The sequence below is a fragment of the Amblyraja radiata genome, chromosome 2 (genome assembly GCF_010909765.2).
Source record: "Amblyraja radiata isolate CabotCenter1 chromosome 2, sAmbRad1.1.pri, whole genome shotgun sequence".
Lineage (NCBI taxonomy): Eukaryota > Metazoa > Chordata > Chondrichthyes > Rajiformes > Rajidae > Amblyraja > Amblyraja radiata.
This window is the reverse complement of record NC_045957.1, coordinates 7,683,245-7,701,841: the sequence shown is the minus strand read 5'-3', so window position 1 is coordinate 7,701,841 and position 18,597 is coordinate 7,683,245. Positions and strand designations below refer to the sequence as shown.

The 18,597-nt window shown below is 47.6% G+C and overlaps 1 protein-coding gene across 1 annotated transcript in view; it reads right to left on the bottom strand.

The window, feature by feature from the left end:
- The window catches only part of adck5 (aarF domain containing kinase 5), a 74,413-nt gene that overhangs the window by 8,963 nt on the left and 46,853 nt on the right, over window positions 1–18,597 (bottom strand). The window contains exons 5-9 of the mRNA XM_033041654.1: window positions 13,914–14,114; window positions 11,946–12,086; window positions 6,597–6,710; window positions 5,415–5,546; window positions 3,312–3,395 (exon numbers count right to left, since the gene is read on the bottom strand). Of these exons, the coding sequence (XP_032897545.1) occupies window positions 3,312–3,395; window positions 5,415–5,546; window positions 6,597–6,710; window positions 11,946–12,086; window positions 13,914–14,114 (672 nt within the window). The remainder of the gene's footprint in view (window positions 1–3,311; window positions 3,396–5,414; window positions 5,547–6,596; window positions 6,711–11,945; window positions 12,087–13,913; window positions 14,115–18,597) is intronic.

The following is an 18,597-nucleotide window of genomic DNA, read 5'->3' as shown; positions in this document are numbered from 1 at the left end:
CAGACAGCACCCGTAGTCGGGATCGAACCTGGGTCTCTGGCGTAGCAAGCGCTGCAAGGTGTTCAGTCTTTCTCCATCAATGGCATGCCATAAATGTCCTCTCCCCAGCGGCCCTTGAGTCAGTGCGGAGACACTTGCCCCAGTTGCTGCGTTTGGCAAAGATACCAGATTCAGGAACAGCTTCCCTTAAGAGATTCTTCTTCTGAAGAAGAGTCTCGACATCTAACGACACCTATCCACGTTTTGTCCGAGTTGCTGCCTGACCTGCTGAGTTACCTTTTGTGTATTAACCAGCATCTTCAGTTCTTTGCTTCTACAGCTTCTTCCCACTGTTATCAGACTACAGAACTGTCCCTCCATAAGCTAGGGTGTAGTTCCAATCTTCCAACCTATCTTATTGCACTTTAAAATATGCACTTTCTTTATAACTATAATCCTATAACGATCTGTTCTGCACAATGGTATTTTTCTCTTTGCATTATCTGTTACACTTGCGTATGGCTTGATTGTACTCATGTATAGTATGATTATTTGCACAATATCTCCATGCGTGCGATAATAATAAACCACTACCAGCCTCTTGTGGTGTCTTTAGCAAAAGAGTGGCAGAGCCCCATACTTAGATTGCACTGCGCAGGTCTTGACTCCCTACCTAGGAAAGAGTAGTCTTTTAGTTAAGTTTAGTTTAGTTTAGAGATACAGCGCATAAACTGGCCCTTTGGCCCATCAAGTCCGTGCTGACCAACGATCACCCCACACACTAACACTAACCTGCACACCAGGGACAATTTATAATCTTTACCAAACACAATTAACCAGCAAACCTGTATGTCTTTGGAGTGCAGGAGGAAACCGGAGCACCCAGAGAAAACCAACACAGTCACAGGGAGAATGTACAAACTCCGTATGGAGAGCACCCGTTGTCAGGGTCAAACCCGGGCCACGGGCGCTGTGAGGCAGCAGCTCTACCGCTGCGCCGCCATGCCGCCGCGCGTGGTGTCGTGCGCTCGAGGGAGTGCAGAGATGGCCCTGAGATATGGATTAGTCCTATGACAAAGAATGAGCTGTCTGGACCCATAGTCTGGAATTTAGAGGAATGAATTGTGAGGCAATTGTCAGGGCCTGTGTACTAGGCCCCAAACATCTTCATCTGCTTCATCAGTGACCTCGCTTCCATCATCAGTCAAGATCCTTCACCCTTGAACATCAATGTCTTTTTGGGCATTGCAAGAAGTATCCTGGCATTGGGCATGAATGTAACACATTCAAGCTGATAATTGGATGCCAATACTGAACGACTGCAGGCCTGAAGGCCTCCCTGCTGTGTTGTAATGCACTTACCAGACCAAAGGTGTTCTAGTATTGTCTTCCACAACCAGATGTGTTAAATACGCACAAGGCTCAGTGTGATGGCTGCAGGGACTGGACAGTCAAGAAGCCAGAGATGGAGAGCTCGGCAACATGGTGCCAATGCTGTAGGTAGAGTTTGTACATTCTCCCTGTGACCGCATGGGTTTCTCTGGACGCTCCGGTTTACACCCACACTCCAAAGACGTGAAGTTTTGTAGGTTAATTGGATTTGGTAAAATTGTCCCTGCTGTGTAGGGTAGTGTTAGCTTGCGGGGTGATCGCTGTTCGGCACGGACTCTGGGCCGAAGGGCCTGTTTCCGTGCTGTATCTCGAAAGGAAAGTATCTTTAAAGTAAAGGGGCTGTCCCACTTGGGCGACCTAATTGGCGAGTTTAGAAGAATTTGAAAAAATGACATGTTGAAGACCTCCTTCAACTATGTTGAAGACTAGCTACGATGAGCTATGACTAAATTCGGGAAAATTGGACACCGAATAGTGGAGAGTGAAGACGACCTCCTTCGACCTCCCTTCGACTATGACGAAGACTATCTACGACTACATTCGACTACCCTCGATTACCCAAGACTAACATGCCGACCTACTACGACTAAACCTACGAGTAAAAAAGTATCGATTTTTTCCATGGAGACCTTTTTTTACTAGCGGGGATTTTTTTACATATTGAAAAAAAACGCCGCGACCTAGCTGAGGCCTCGAGTATGCAGAGACCACTCTTGAGCATGAAGGAGAGTTACGAAGACCTCCTACGACCTTGTGTCGACCATGCTGCGAGTATGAGTCGAGGGCAAACTCGCCAGAACTCGCGGATTAGGTCGCCCAAGTGGGACAGGCCCATAAAGCAACAACCTCTCCCGCAATGCCAGCAAATCGATGGAGCTAGTTATTGACTTAAGGAGCTGAAGTGGTCGTAAGCATCAGGTACTGCTGTGAATATCACCACCAATTTGTCCTGGAACAATCACATTGACACTATGGCCAATAAGACACACCAACGCTGCTATATCCTCAAAAGACAAAGGAAATTCAGCATGCCTTCAATGGCTCTTACCAATTTCTAAAGATGCACCATAAAAAAAGCATCCTATTGGGATACATAACAGGTTGGATTGGCAACAGCTCTGCCCAAGATCAAATGAAATTTCGGAGAGTTGTGGACGTAGCCCAATCTATCACACAGACCAGCCTCCCCACCATCGACTCCATCCACACTTCATATGGTCTCATGAAAGCAACCAACATAATGAAGAACCATCACATCTTGGTCATTTCTCTCTCCTCTCACCCTCTGGGAAGACGCAAAGCATGTATCACCACATTCAAAAACGGCTTCCGACTACTGTACTCCTTTCCTGTACAAGGAAAGGATGAATTTCTGATCTTCCCATCTACCACGTTGTGGCCCGTGCAACTTTAAAAAAAAATCTGCACTTTCTCTGCAGTTGTAACACTATATTCTGCACAGTTTTCTTCCTCATTTTGCACAACCAAGTGTACTTCTATATGACCGGATTATACCCACCTATATTCTGATATGACTGGATAGCACATGAAACAAAGGTTTTCCACTCTATCTCAGTGCACCGGTCAATAATAAACCAATACCAATATAAGCTTTAAACAAAATTCAAACATGAGTGTACACTGTGAATGTAATCATGTTTTATCTTTCCACTGACTGGTTAGCAGGCAACAAATGATTTTCACTGTATCACGGTACACGTGACAACAAACTAAAAATATAACCTTGCAGAGTCACGACCCGTCCTGATCTGACAAACCCCCTCAGAATGTATTGGGCACTGACCTGTAACCCTCCCCTCCCTTCCACCCACCGTCTAACACCCTACCTGGGGTCATGTGCAGAGGTGACTGATACCCCTGACACGGTCGCCAGACAGATGGGAATGAAACTGCCCGCACGGCACCTTGTGTGTACTTACATCTTTCACCGTCACGCCCCGACGCTTGATGTCCTCGATGTCGGTGACCTTGCAGCCCTCACAGTAATCGGCGGTCAGGATCCGCTGAAAGGGAACGCGCGCACAGATCAGGCAGAGGGAAACCTAATACTCTCTGTACATCCCGAGGGCCACAACTGTGCCCAGATGCTGCAAGTAGCTTGTGTATAATGACAACATTTAACAGACACTTGGACAGGTACATGGATGGGGAAGGTTTAGGGCGATTTGGGTCTACAATGGGTATTTGGGGCTAGCTTGGATGGGGCATCTTGGTCGGCATGGGCAAGTTGGACCTAAGAACCTATTTCAGTGACTGATGCTGATGATTCACAGAGCGGGAACTCTCAGAGTGTAAGGGGCGAGGAAGGCAGAACGCAGGGCCAAGGGGATTAATGTCTCCAGTACTGGGATATCCCAATCATTGCTAATCCCCCCTCCTCTTCTCCCTTTCTCACTTCCTTAAAACCAGTATAGTTCTTCATTTTCCCAGTCCTGAGCACATAGAACAGTTCAGCACAGGAACAGGACCTGTCTGTGCCGAACCTGATGCCAAGTTAAATGATTCTCTTCTGCCTGCATCTGATCCATATCCCTCCATTCCCTGTATATTCATGTACTTATCTTGTAGCCTCACTCTCTGTATCCACCACACTCTGTAAAATAAAAAAACCTGCCCCTCACATTCTCTTATAACTTTGTCCCCCCCTCACTTTAAAGCTTTGGGCGGCATTGCAGGGCACAGCCGCAGAGTTGCTGCCGCACAGCGCCAGAGACCTGGATTTGAACCTGACTGCGGGTGCTGTCTGTACGGAGCTTGTATGTGCTCCTGCTGAGCGCATGGGGTTTCTCCGGGTGCTCCTGTTTTCTCCCACACCCCAAAGACATACAGGTTAATTTGTAGGTTAATTTGGCTTCAGTGAGAAAAAAAAAATTTGTCCCTAGTGTGTAGGGTGTTGCTAGTGTACGGGGGTGATCGAAGGGCCTGTTTCCTCGATGTATCACCAAATTAAACTATGCCCTCTAGTCTTTGACATTTCCTAGCTCATTTTGCAGAAAAGTAACTCAGGATCTTGGTCGTCTCAGGAAACCCGGAAGTGAGATCTGGTGCTGCATTGCAGCCAACACACCTTCCAATATTGACAGAGGAGGCAGCACTGTGCCAGTGTGATGGGTTACTATTAATAAGATTAGAGACATTCACTGCTCAAGGGATCATCTGTAGAACAGAAAACAGCACAGCAACAGGCCCTTCGGCCCATGACGTCCGTGCCAACCACAATGCCAAGTTAAACTTACCCCACACGTACGTGAAGACAGCAAGTGCGTTTGGTGGAAAAATAAAAGAATGCAGTATCAGGATAATCTTAGAACATGAATATTCATTTACAGCCCAGATTTCATTTTATTTAGTTGAGAGATACAGCATGGAAACAGACCCTTCAGTCCACTGAGTTCACGGTGACCATCGATCACTAGTTCTATGTTATCCCACTTTCTCATCCACTCCCTACGGACCAGGAACAATTCTCATCCACTCCTTACACACTAGGGACAATTTACAGAAGACAATTAACCTACATAACCGTATGTCTTTGGGATATGGGAGGAACCCATAGGAAACCCACACGGTCAGAGAGAGAAGCTACAAACTGGAATAGTGAAAGGCCTGGATAGAGAGGATGTTTCCACTGGTGGGAGATCCCAGGACCAGAGCCATAGCCTCAGAATAAAAGAATGGAACTTCAGAAATGAGAAGATGAGGACTTTCTTTAGTCAGAAGGTGATGAATCTGTGGAATTCATTGCCACAGAAGGCTGTGGAGGCCAAGTCAACGGATATTTTTTTAAGGTGGAGATTGATAGGTTTTTGATTGGTATGGATGTCAGGGGTTATGGGGAGAAGGCAGGAGAATGGGGTTGAGAGGGAACAATAGATCAGCCAGGATTGAAAGGCGGAGTGGACTTGATGGGCCGAACTCGTGAACTCTGCACAGACAGCAACCGAGGTCAGGATGGAATCCGGGTCTCTGGTGCTGTGCCGCCCTGATGAAGGGGCATCAGGACACAGCTCCTGCAGCCTCACCTTGCTGGTCTGCTTCCAGTACACCTTGGGAATGACGAGAAATTTGAAGTGACTGAGATCTTGCGCACAGCGCTCGGCATTGCGGGCTTCATTCTCAAAGTCCAGTTCCTGGGCCAGAGTTCCCTTCAGGTCCTGTGGACACAGAATATGAAACACAGTTGTAACACTATACTAGTTTCAAGATACAGCCCGGTACAGACCCTTGGGCCCACTGAGTCCGTGCCGACCAGTGATCCCCACTATCCCACACACGAGGGACAATTTATTATTTTTTACCAAAGCCAATTAACCTACAAATCTGCACGTCTTTGGAGTGTAGGAGGAAACCGGAGCACCCGGAGAAAACCCACGAGATCACGGGAAGAACGTACAAACTCCGTACAGAGAGCACCCGTAGTCAGGATCGAACCTTGATTCTATACTTGGTATTATGCTTGTGTATATTTATGTACAGTATGATTTGATCTGACTAAATAGCTGGCAAACAAAAGATTTTCACAGTATCTTGGTATATGTGACAATAATAAACCAGTATCAATAGACAATAGGTGCAGGAGTAGGCCATTCAGCCCTTCGAGCCAGCACCGCCATTCAATGTGATCATGGCTGATCATCCCCAATCAGTACCCCGTTCCTGCCTTCTCCCCATATCCCCTGACTCCGCTATTTTTAAGAGCCCTATCTAGCTCTCTCTTGAAAGCATCCAGAGAACCAGCCTCCACCGCCCTCTGAGGCAGAGAATTCCACAGACTCACCACTCTCTCTGAGAAAAAGTGTTTCCTTGTCTCCGTTCTAAATGGCTTACTCCTTATTCTTAAACTGTGGCCCCTGGTTCTGGACTCCCCCAACACCGGGAACATGTTTCCGTGCTATAGAAACATAGAAAATAGGTGCAGGAGTAGGCCATTCAGCCCTTCGAGCCAGCACCACCATTCAATATGATCATGGCTGATCATCCAAAATCAGTACCCTGTTCCTGCTTTTTCCCCCATATCACTTGATTCCTTTAGCCCTATGAGTGAAATCTAACTTTTCTCTTGAAAACATTAAACAAACATGACAATCTGTTCAAGAACCAGTTACTCCAGCATTTTGAGCCTATCTTCGATGTAAACCAGCATCTGCAGTTCATTGTCTCCTATCAGCATCAACTTAATATTCTGCAACAAAGGCGACTCTCACCTGCAAAACCCAGCTGAATGCAAACTTCGGATGCATGAACTGAACTATGGTCAAGAGGAACTCAAGGGTCAGGATATCTCCATCAAACCGGTCCCGGAGATCGATAAATTGAATCTGAAAGCAGGTGGAGAAAGAAGGTTATTTAAACAAGTCTGAAGCAAGAACCTGCACTGTGGGGCGGCACGGTGGTGCAGCGCTAGACTTGCTGCCTTACAGCGGCAGAGACACAGGTTCCATCCTGCCCACAGGTGCTTTAGGCTTGACACACAGCATGGAAACAGGCCCATTGGCCCATTGAGTCTGCACCGACTGCAAATCCTCAAGGGGCTGTCCCACTTGGGCGACCTAATTGGCAAGTTTAGAAGAGTTTGAAAAAAAATGACATGTTGAAGACCTCCTTCAACTATGTTGAAGACTAGCTACGACTAACTTCGGGAACATTGGACACCGAACAGTGGAGAGTGAAGACAACCTCCTTTGATCTCCTTCGACCCCTCTTCGACTATGATGAAGACTATCTACGACTACCTTCCAATAACATGCTGACCTACTACGACCTACCAAGACTAAACCTACGAGTAAAAAAAGTAGCGATGTTTTCCATGGCGACCTTTTTTTACTTGCGGGCATTTTTTAACATATTGAAAAAACCGCCGCGACCTAGCTGAGGCCTTGAGTACGCGGGGACCACTCTCGAGCATGAAGGAGCGCTACAAAGACCTACAACCCCGTGTCGACCATGCTGCGAGTACGAGTCGAGGGCAAACTTACCAGAACTCACGGATTAGGTGGCCCAAGTGGGACAGGCCCTTCACTAGCACTATCCTACACACTAAGGACAATTTACAATTTTACAGAAGCTAATTAACCTACAAACCTGTACGTATTTGGAGTGTGCGAGGAATCCAGAGCACGTGGAAAAACAACCACGCGGTCACAGGAAAACGTAAAACTCTGTACAGACAGCACCCGTTGTCAGGATCGAACCCACGTCTCTGGGGCTTTAAGGTAGTAACTCTACCACTGTACAACCGTGCTGCCCTCTGTACCGTGCTGTCAGTACAGAGTTTGCATGTTTCCCCTGTGACCGCGTGGGTTTCCTCCCACATACAAAGGCACGCAGGGTTATAGGTTAATTCTGTAAATTTTCCCTAGCGTGTAGCATAGAATTAGTATACTTTGGTCAGCGCGGACCCAGTGGGCCGAAGGGTCCTTTTCCATGCTGTATCGCTAAACTAAACTAACTTGTGCCCTAGGTTATCCATCCAGCTGGAGTGGTACTTCTTAATCAGAATACTTTTAACTAACATCTGCCAGTGTAATCAAGTTTCACTCACGTCCTGGTCATTACCTCTTCTTCCCTTTCCCATCAGACAGAATATACTAAAACCTTGAAAGCACGTACCGCCAGATTTAGGAACAGTTTGTTCCCAACTCTTATCAGACGACTGACGATCCTGCCATGAACTTGGATTTTGTCCTGATCTTTCATCCAACCTCATTGTAGGATCCTGTACTTGCGACTAACTCTAAAACGTTGTAACACCATATTCTGCACTCCGGTATTTTTCCCCTTTGCACTCTCTGTTGTACTTGTATATGTTGTAGTTTTTAGTTTTAGTTTTAGAGGTACAGCGCGGAAACGGGCCCTTCAGCCCACTGGGGCCGGGCCGACCAGCGATCCCAGTATATTAACACTATCCTACACACACGAGGGACAATTTTTACATTTACCCAGCCAATTTACCTACATACCTGTACGTCTTTAGAGCGTGGGAGGAAACTGAAGATCTCGGAGAAAACCCAAGCCACCCAAACCCAAGCCATAGGGAGAACGTACATACTCCGTACCCATTGCACAGCACCCATTGTCGGGATCAAACCCGGGTCTCCGGTGCTGCAAGCACTGTAAGGTAGCAACTCTACCGCTGCTCCACGTTGAATGTACATTACGATCTAATTGAATACCATGCAAATCTTTTCCCTGTACCTTGTGACAATTCTTGTGACAATAATAAACTGATACTAATACCAAATTGATTGCTTTTCTTCTTTAACTAGCAAGCTCACACTGCCTTAGGCAAATTGAACTCTAAGAACGCCGATATATTTGTTCAAGAAGGAACTGCAGATGCTGGAAAATCGAAGGTAGACAAAAATGCTAGAGAAACTCAGCGGGTGCGGCAGCATCTACGGAGCGAAGGAAATAGGCAACGTTTCGGGACGAAACGTTGCCTATTTCCTTCGCTCCGTAGATGCTGCCGCACCCGCTGAGTTTCTCCAGCATTTTTGTCTACGTCGATCTATTTAACAATTACCCAAGTTCCAGGCAAAAGATGAGCCTCAGGATGTCATGGTATTTTTCCACTCCAGTGCAGTAATGTAGGAAGTCCGATTTTTCACTTTATGCTCTCAAATGGGTGTCAAAAATCTACAGCATCAGTTAAAAACAAAACAGTGGCAGTGTGGGCAAACTTATTCCTTGGCCAAGCTGCCAGGCAGTCACTTCAAGGCACATTGGTGCTGCCTGCTGAACATGCAAAGACTCTCTTAAGTGCAGCACCATGAAGAATTGAGCCAACACTTCAGATTTAAAGCCCAGCCGACCTGTCTCGAGCATCACACTAAAGTCACTGGCTCCACGTAAGCAGACTCGGCAGACACACAACGTGGAAAAGAGCCCTTTAGCCCATCGTGTACTGACCATCGGGCACTCCTTTACACTAACCTTAAACCAATCCCACTTTGTAACTGACGAATTAGAAAATAAAAGGGAGGATTTTGTGGTAGCTTTATGGTTAGACCCTGGTTAGACCAAATCTGCCACAGCTCTGACACTGTATTTGGACTCGGAGTCATACAGAAGGAAACAGGCCCTTCAGCCCAACCTGTCCATGCCAACCAAGAAGCCCAGTCTACGCTGGTCCTACCTGTCCACACCTGGCCCATAGAAGGATGTCGTCAAGCTGGAAAGAGTGCAGAGAAGATTTACGAGGATGTTGCTTGGACACGAGGGCCTGAGCTATAGGGAGAGGCTGGGAAGGCTAGGACTCTATTCCTTGGACCGAAGGGCGATCTTATACAGGTTATACAAGTTAATGAGGGGAATAGATAGTGTGAATACACAGTCTTTTTCCCAGGGTCTGGTCATCAAGAACTAGAGGGATCAGGTTTTTTGGTGACAGGGGAAGGATTTTCACCCTGGGGAAAAATGTTCTGAATGTCTATCTATGCCCACCTACTGTCCCGCATGTCTTTAGAACACGAGACAAAGCTGGAGCATCTGAAAGAAGCCCATGCAGTCACAGGGAGAACATCCAAACTCCACACACACACACACACACACACGCACGCACGCACACACAGACAGACTCACTCGAGGTTGTGAGTGAAGATGAGTCTCTGAATCTGTGAGGCAGCATCTACCAGTTGTGCCATCGTGCTGCAGATTACCTAGAGTTATACAGCACATAAATGACCCCTTCAGCCCCTCAACCATACCCACCATTACACCCATCGCTCCAGCCCTATTTGCCCCCATTTGGCCTACATCCCTCTACCCCCTTCATATCCAAGTACCTGTCTAAATGCCTTTTAAACGTTGCAATTCTACCTACTTCTCTCACTTCCTCTGGCAGCTCGTTCCATATACCCCCCACCCTGTGTGAAAATGTTACCCCTCAGAACTCCTTTTAAATTTTTCTCACCTCAAGGCTGTGCCCTCTAGTCCTAGATTTCTCCACCTTAGGGAAAGACCCGACTATGCCCCGCAATATTTCATCAACCATTACGAGATCACTCCTCAGCTTCCTACACTTCAGTGAGAGTAAATAACCAAACCAATCTCTCCTTATAACTACTGCGGGCAGCACAGCAGTAGACTTGCTGCCTCACAGTGCCGGAGAACCAGGTTCGATCCTGACTACGGGTGCTGGCGGTACAGAGTTTGTCCGTTCTCCTCGTGACCTGCGTGGGTTTTCCCCGTTGCTCCGGTTTCATCCCACGCTCCAAAGACGTACAGGTTTGCAGGCTAATTGGCTTGGTAACATTTTAAAGTGACCCCAGTGCGTGTAGGATAGTGTTAGTGTACGGGGATCACTGGTCGGCACGGACTCGGTGGGCCGAAGGACCTAGTTTCCACGCTGTATCTTTAGAACAAAAAAACAACTGCCTTTCATTCCAGGCAACATCCTGGTGTATTTCTTCTGCATCCACTGTTCATGTAGCGTGGTGACCAGAACTGCACATAATATTCTAAGAAAGACACAAAATGATGGGGAACTCTGCAGGACAGGCGGAATCTCTGGAGAGAAGGAATGGGTGACGTTTCGGGTCAGTACCCTTCTTCGGACTCTGAAGAAGGTTCTCGACCCAAAACGTTACAAATTCCTTCTCTCCAGAGATGTGCCTATCCCACTGAGTTACTCCAGCATTTTGTGTCTATCTTCGGTTTAAACTAGCATCTGTGATTCCTGCCCGCACATAATATTCCAGGTGCAGCCTGGCCAATGTTTGGTACAGCTGCAGCATACCATGCCAATTTCTTATACTCAATGCCGTGACTTATAAGGGCAAGGATGTCTCCATCACTACCCATCCATCCATGTCACCATTGTCAGGGAGCTATGAACGTGCCCCACGGTCAACACTTTATGTCCTAAAATGCATGACTTAATTCTTGATTGATTGCTTGAAAGATACAGCATGGAAACATTCCCTTTGGCCCACCAAGTCTACCCTGACCATTGATCATCCATTAGTTCTATGATAGCCCACTTTCGCACTCTCTCCCTACACGCCGAGGCACTGGCTGCAAGATCCACACGTGGGAAACCTTTAGTGTAAAGATACAGCGTGGAAAGAGGCCCTTCGGCCCACCGAGTCTACGCCGACCATCGATCACGGGTTCACACTAGTTCGATGCTATCCCACTTTTTCATCCACTCCCTACACACTAGGGGGCAATTTACAGAGGGCCAATTAACCTACAAACCCGCACGTCTTTTAGGATGTGGGGGGAAACCGGAGGAAACCCATGTGGTCACAGGGAGAACGTGCAAACTCCACACACACACACAGACACAGACAGACAGCACCCGGTCAGGATTGAACCCGGGTCACTGGCACTGCGAGGCAGCCATCCTACCAGCTATGCCACCCTGCGCCTTAATGACCAAATTCTTAACATCGACTGGGAAACCAAGTAAATATTTCTCTGATTGATTCAGCCGGGGACAAGTCAAGGTGGTAATTTGAAGTCGGCAGTGTGTTGCTTTTTGGTGTTAACATTGGGGTGGTACGTGGAGCCAGAGCTCGGATCTGGGCCGCGGGTGCAGTGGAGGGACTTACTTTAACGGCCACGGGTGTCCCGTCCTGCAGCTCTGCCTTGTGGACTTGAGAGAGACTGGCCGCTGCAAATGGCTCCGGATCAAAGCGCTTGAACATCATTTGCGGGGTGCTCTTAAAATCTTCAAAGAACAAGAGATCAAGCTGCCAATATCAAAAAGAGAAGGTTGAAGAATATTTTGGACATACATCTACTTCAGGAGAATGGTATGGAGGGAGAGTTCACCAAGATGGGGTCGGCCCTTGACCTGGTTCAGACCCAGACTGGAGGTGGCCATTGCTCAGGGTCAGACACAAGGACGAGTCTCACCCCGGTTACTCCATGTCCCCTCTCCAATCAGACAAGAGGTACAGGAATGTGAAAATACATGCCTCCAGATTCAGGGACAGTTTCTTCCCCGCTGTTATCAGGCAACTGAACATCTGATCACCAACTAGAGAGTGGTCCTTAGCTCTTAACTACGCCATGGGAGACGTTTGAACTGTCTTTAATCGGACTTTACTGGACTTTATCTTGCACTGATCATTGTTCCCTTTATCCTGTATCTGTACACTTTGCGGGTCCCGTTTGTAATCATGTCTAGTTTTTCTGCTGACGGGATAGCACGCAACAACACGCTGTACCTCAGTACACGTGACAATAAACCAAGACCAGAGGAGGTCAGTGCCCAGGGTCAGATCCGCACCAGAGGATGTCAGTGTGCAAGCTCAGATCCGGATCAAATGAGGCCAGTGCAGAGGGTCAGAGCCTGACCCGGACTAGAGGAGGTTGGTGCCCGGAGTTAGACTCTGACCCGGTTCAGACCCAGACCAGGAGGTCGGTGCCCACGTTCAGACCAAAGGGAGGCTCATGCACGAAACAAACAAATAAATAAAACGGTGTCCATCTTAAATGCAGAGCAGAGAAGGGTTGGTCACAGGGTCAGACACAATCCCTGGTGGGGAAATGCTCATCAACCCGAGCAGATGTGAGTAGTTCCTCTGCTGAGACTCCCTGACACTGAGGGACCTGCAGGACTGAGGTAGGAGCTCGGTGCAGAGCTGAGGGGGAGATTTGTTTACCAGCGGGCAAGCAGTGACTGGCCAAACAAGACAACAACCTTTCTCTCAGCAAGACAAAGGAGATAGTGATCGACATCAGGAGGTGAAGGGGTACACATACCCCAGTTTGCCTTGACAGTGCCAATGTAGAGATGGCTGAAACTCCACATTCCTAGGAGTCAATATCACCAACAACTTCTCCTGGACCACCCATATTGAAGCAAAGACCAAGGAAGCACACCAACGCCTCGACTTCCTTAGAAGGCTTAGGAAGTTCGGCATGTGCCCTACAACTCTCACCAACTTCTACAGATGCACCATAGACAGCATTTTATCAGGATGCATCACAGCTTGGCTTGGGAACAGCTCCATCCGGGACCGCAAGAAATTACAGCAAATTGTGGACGCAGAAACCAACCTCCCTTCCATTGACTCCATTTATACCTCACGCTGCCTCTGGCAAGGCCAGCAGCCTAAACAAGGGCGAGTCATACCCTGGCCACTCCCTCTTCGCTCTTCCAACAGGCGAAAGTTACAGAAGTGTGAATACGCACACCTCCCGATTCTGGGACAGTTTTTCCCCAGCTGTTATCAGGCAACTGAATCATCCTACCACAACCAGAGAGCATTGTTGAACTACTATCTACTCCTTTGGTGACCCTCGGACTATCCATGATCGGACTTTGCTGGCTTTACCTTGCACTAAACGTTATTCCTTTATCATGTATCTATACACTGTAAATGGCTCAATTGTAATCATGTATTGTCTTTCTGCTGACTGGATAGCACGCAACAAAAGCTTTTCACTGTACCTCACTACACGTGACAACAAACTAAACTGAACTGATGCGGGACTGTCAACAGCTCGACGTTGCCACTAGGGTCCCGTGCTACCCAGCGTTACCTCTGAGCGGGAATCGCCAGACGTACCTCCTTGTACCTCCTGTTGATGGCCTTGTCCTCGAGCACCCGCAGGGAGTTAATGTACTCTGGAGGGAGTAGGTGATTGAAGGAGCACAGCCCCTGGCCCAGCTTGATGTACAGGCCGGCGTTCTTGATGGCACCGTCCACGATGAGGTCTGCACCTCGCTGGTGGCAGGCAGACATGGTGGCGATGAAGTCCGGATTGTCCTGGTGGGATCCAAGAGCACAGCACTGATAACCCATCCCCGCACATTCATCAAAGGACACAGTGGTGGAGTCACTCAGTGGGTCAGGCAGCATCTCTGGACAACATGGTTAGGTGACAGTTTGGGTCACCATCTCGCCCCTTCTTCAAACCAATTATAGGCAAGGTGAGGGAGCTGGCAGATAGGTGAGAGGGGGGTTTGATAGGTAGATGGTTGGAACAAAGCTAGAGGTTAAGACAGACGGTGCACATTCATTGATTTTTACAATCTCCTCCACTAGCGCTGAGGAATTGAGGGAATTCAGTGTTCAGAGTGGTATGTGAGAGCACCAACAACATTTTGGCGGGTTGGCGGGATGGCGGGACTGTCATATGCTGAGAGAATGGAGCGGCTGGGCATGTACACTCTAGAGTTTAGAAGGATGAGAGGCTATCTTATTGAAACATATTAGATTATTAAGGGTTTGGACACACTAGAGGCAGGAAACATGTTCCCAATGTTGGGGGAGTCCAAAACCAGGGGCCACTGTTTAAGAATAAGGGGTAAGCCATTTAGAACGGAGATGAGGAAACACTTTTTCACCCTGAGAGTTGTGAGTCTGTGGAATCCGGTGGTGGAGGCCAGTTCTCTGGATACTTTCAAGAGAGAGCTAGATAGGACTCTTAAAGATAGCGGAGTCAAGGGATATGGGGAGAAGGCAGGAACGGGGTACTGATTGTGGATGATCAGCCATGATCAAATTGAATGGCAGTGCTCACTCGAAGGGCCGAATGACCTACTCCTGCACCTATTGTCTATTGTTTGCCTTCTTGGTGACAAAGCTACCGCCTAGCCACAAGCTGTCTGATCCAAGATACTTTTGGCAGCACGGGTCAACCTCCACCTGTTTAAGAATATGGGGTTGGACATTTAGAACGGAGGTGAGGAGAAACTTTTTCACCCAGAGAGTTGTGAATCTGTGGAATTCTCTGCCTCAGAAAGCAGTGGAGGCCGATTCTCTGGATGCTTTCAAGAGAGAGTTAGATAGAGCTCTTGAAGATAGCGAAGTCAGGGGATATGGGGAGAAGGCAGGAACGGGGTACTGATTGTGAATGATCAGCCATGATCACATTGAATGGCGGTGCTGGCTCGAGGGGCCGAATGGCCTACTCCTGTACCTATTGTCCACAAATAAATGCAGCTGACCCAGGGAAACATACTGTGAGCATTCACGTTATCCATGCCACTCATGCTCGTGTACAGCTCAATGAGATCACCCCTCAGTCTCCCACGCCCCAAAGAAAAAAGGTCCCAGCCCATCCAACCCCTCCCTCCAACATACAGTTATGCCACAAGCCCAGGTAACACCCAGGTGAACCTCTTCTGTATCCTTTGCAACTAACTTGTTTTTTCCCCCTCCCTGGTTCTGGCAAAGGCCTCAAAATTGCTGCCTGACCTGGTGAGCATTTACAATATTTTCTGTTTCTGTTTTTACTCACCTGATGAAATGGGTTCTTGTTACCGGTTCTGTCACTTATTTTACTAATTTAGTCTAAACACCTTTGCTGGAAGAGCTGAGCAGGTCAGCAGTGGAGGGAATGGACCAACGACATTTTGGGTCAGGACCCTTCTTCGGGCAAATTGGTTGCCAACCCGAAACATCGCCTATCCATGTTGTTGCCTGACCCGCTGAATGACCCCTGTACTTTGCGCGTTTTATTCCACTACCTGCAATTCATTTTGTCTCTCCTACTGATTTCTCAAGGCAAGGAACATAAGTTCTAGGAGCAGAATTGGGCCATCATCCACAGCGCCATTCACTCATGGCTGATCTATCTTTCCTTCTTAACCCCATTCTCCTGCCTTCTCCCCATAACTCCTGACACCCGTACTAGTTAAGAATCTAGCAATCTCCCCTTTAAAAATATCTATTGACTTGGCCTCCACAACGTTCTGTGGCAATGAATCCCTGTCAGATGCACCACCCTCTGACTAAAGAAATTCCTCCTCATCTCCTTTCTGAGGTATGTCCTTTAATTCTGAGGCCATGGCCTCTGGTCCTGGACTCTCCTACTAATGGAAACATCCTCTCCACATCCACTCTATCCAGGCCTTTCACTAGTCAGTATGTTATATGACAAAGGGGACACAAGAAACTGCAGGTGCTGGATTGTGGAGAATAAAAAGTGCTGGAGGAGTCAGTGGGTCAGACAGCATCTGTGGAAGGAGATGGACAGACAACGTTTCGGGGCCATCTTCAGCCTGGAGCATGACAAGCCCCATGAATGCAATGCGCTCTCGATTCATCTCCCTAAAGATCCGAACCTCTCTGGTGAATTGGCACTGTCCTCTTGCCATTGTGGCACTGTCACAAGAGAAAAGGAGCAAGTGAATGCAAGTCGGACCTTAGACCAAAGAAATGGGGAGGAAATAGGACTTTATTAAATCAACACTGATAACGCTGAAACTTACCTCGTTTACTCCGCGTAGTTTAACATTGATGGTCCACCAGTAATCCACAGAAATTTTTATTCCAATGTAAATAGACCTGGATGGATGGGCAAGAATAGACCAGTGAGGTGAAAAACCTGCTCCAACCTTCAAACATCCTCATTGATTGTTCAGCATATCCAATATTGGGCAGCACAATGCCACAGACCTGGGTTCGATCCTGACATTGGGATCTGTGCATATGGAGTTTGCCTGTTCACTCTGTGGGAGCAGGTGGGATTCCTCCGGATGCTACGGTTCTCCCCCTTTTACCAAAGACATGCAGATGGTTGGTTGATTGGCCTAATGGGCAGGAAGTAGATGGGAAAGTGAGGTAACATAGAACTAGATGATCGATGGTCAGCGTGGACTTGGTGGGCCAAAGGGCTTGTTTCATGTTTCATTTCGAAACTAAACCCTACCCGTGTTCTCGATTCCCCTACGCTGGGAAAAAGACTCTGTACATTCACCCTCATGTTTCTGTGCACCTCAATAAGATTCAAGAGAGTTTTTGTCATGTGTCCCAGATAGGACAATGAAATTCTTGCTTTGCTTCAGCACAACAGAATATAGACGGCATGAATACAGAACAGATCAGTGTGTCCATATACCATTGTATAAATATATACACACATGAATAAATAAAACAGATAAAGTGCAAATAAACTGATAATGGGCTATTAATGTTCAGAGTTATGTTTGAGTTGAGTTCAATAGCCTGATGGCTGTGGGGAAGTAGCTGTTTCTGAACCTGGACGTTGCAGTCTTCAGGCTCCTGTACCTTCTACCTGAATGTAGCGGGGAGATGAGTGTGTGGACAGGATGATGCGGGTCCTTGATGATGCTGCCAGCCTTTTTGAGGCAGCGACTGCGATAGATCCCCTCGATGGACGGGAGGTCAGAGCCGATGATGGACTGGGCAGTGTTTACTACTTTTTGTAGTCTTTTTCGCTCCTGGGCACTCAAGTTGCCGAACCAAGCCACGATGCAACCGGTCAACATGCTCTCTTACTGTGCACCTGTAGATGTTAGAGAGAGTCCTCCTTGACATACGACTCTCCGTAATCTTCTCAGGAAGTAGAGGCGCTGATGTGCTTTCTTTATAATAGCATCAGTGTTCTCGGACCAGGATGCACTCTAAGAAATAAAGTCCCAACTTGCCCAACCCTCTCCCTGTAGTACAGGCCCTCGAGTCCTGGCAACATCCAGGTAAATCTTCTCTACACTCTTTCCAGCTCAATGACGTCTTTCCTGGATGGAAGTATGGGGTTAAAGTAGGATTAACGTAAATAGGTGCTTCCTGGTCAGTGTGGACTACATGGGCCAAAGGTCATAGTTTTCTATTTGTATCACAACTTTACAAGGCACAGATTAGGTCAACAAACAATTATGAGCATTAGTACCAACTTTCAATATGCACGCATTTCTCAGGAAGGTCCAGTGTTGATGAATGTTCCAGGTTATCTAGTGTATCCTTGTCAGTCTATGGATAAACTGCTTGAGAACAGTTGGCTCATAAACACAGGCGGTGTGTGCTGTGTTTGCATGTTCTTCACGTGACTGCGTGGGTTTCCGCCAGGTGCTCTGGTTTCCCGGGTTCCATCCCGACTGCGGTGCTGTCTGTACGGAGTTTGTACGTTCTCCCCGTCAGCGCATGGGTTTTCTCCAAGATCTTCGGTTTCCTCCCACATTCCAAAGACGTACAGGTTTGTAGGTTAATTGGCTTGGTATAAGTGTAAATTGTTCCTTGTGTGTAGGATAGTGCAAGTGTGCGGGGATTGCTGGTCGGTGTGGACTCGGTGGGCCGAAGGGCCTGTTTCCGCGCTGTATCTCTAAATTAAACTAGCCGGTAGTCAGAGACTGTGCTAGCTGAACTCCCCCCATGTTTGTTAACGTTGTCAAGGGTGTTTAATTGTCATATGCACCCACAACAAAACAATGGAATTCCTGCTTGCTGCATCTTAGCAGGCCCATTAGTTTAGTTTATTACTGTCACGTGTACCAAGGTACAGTGA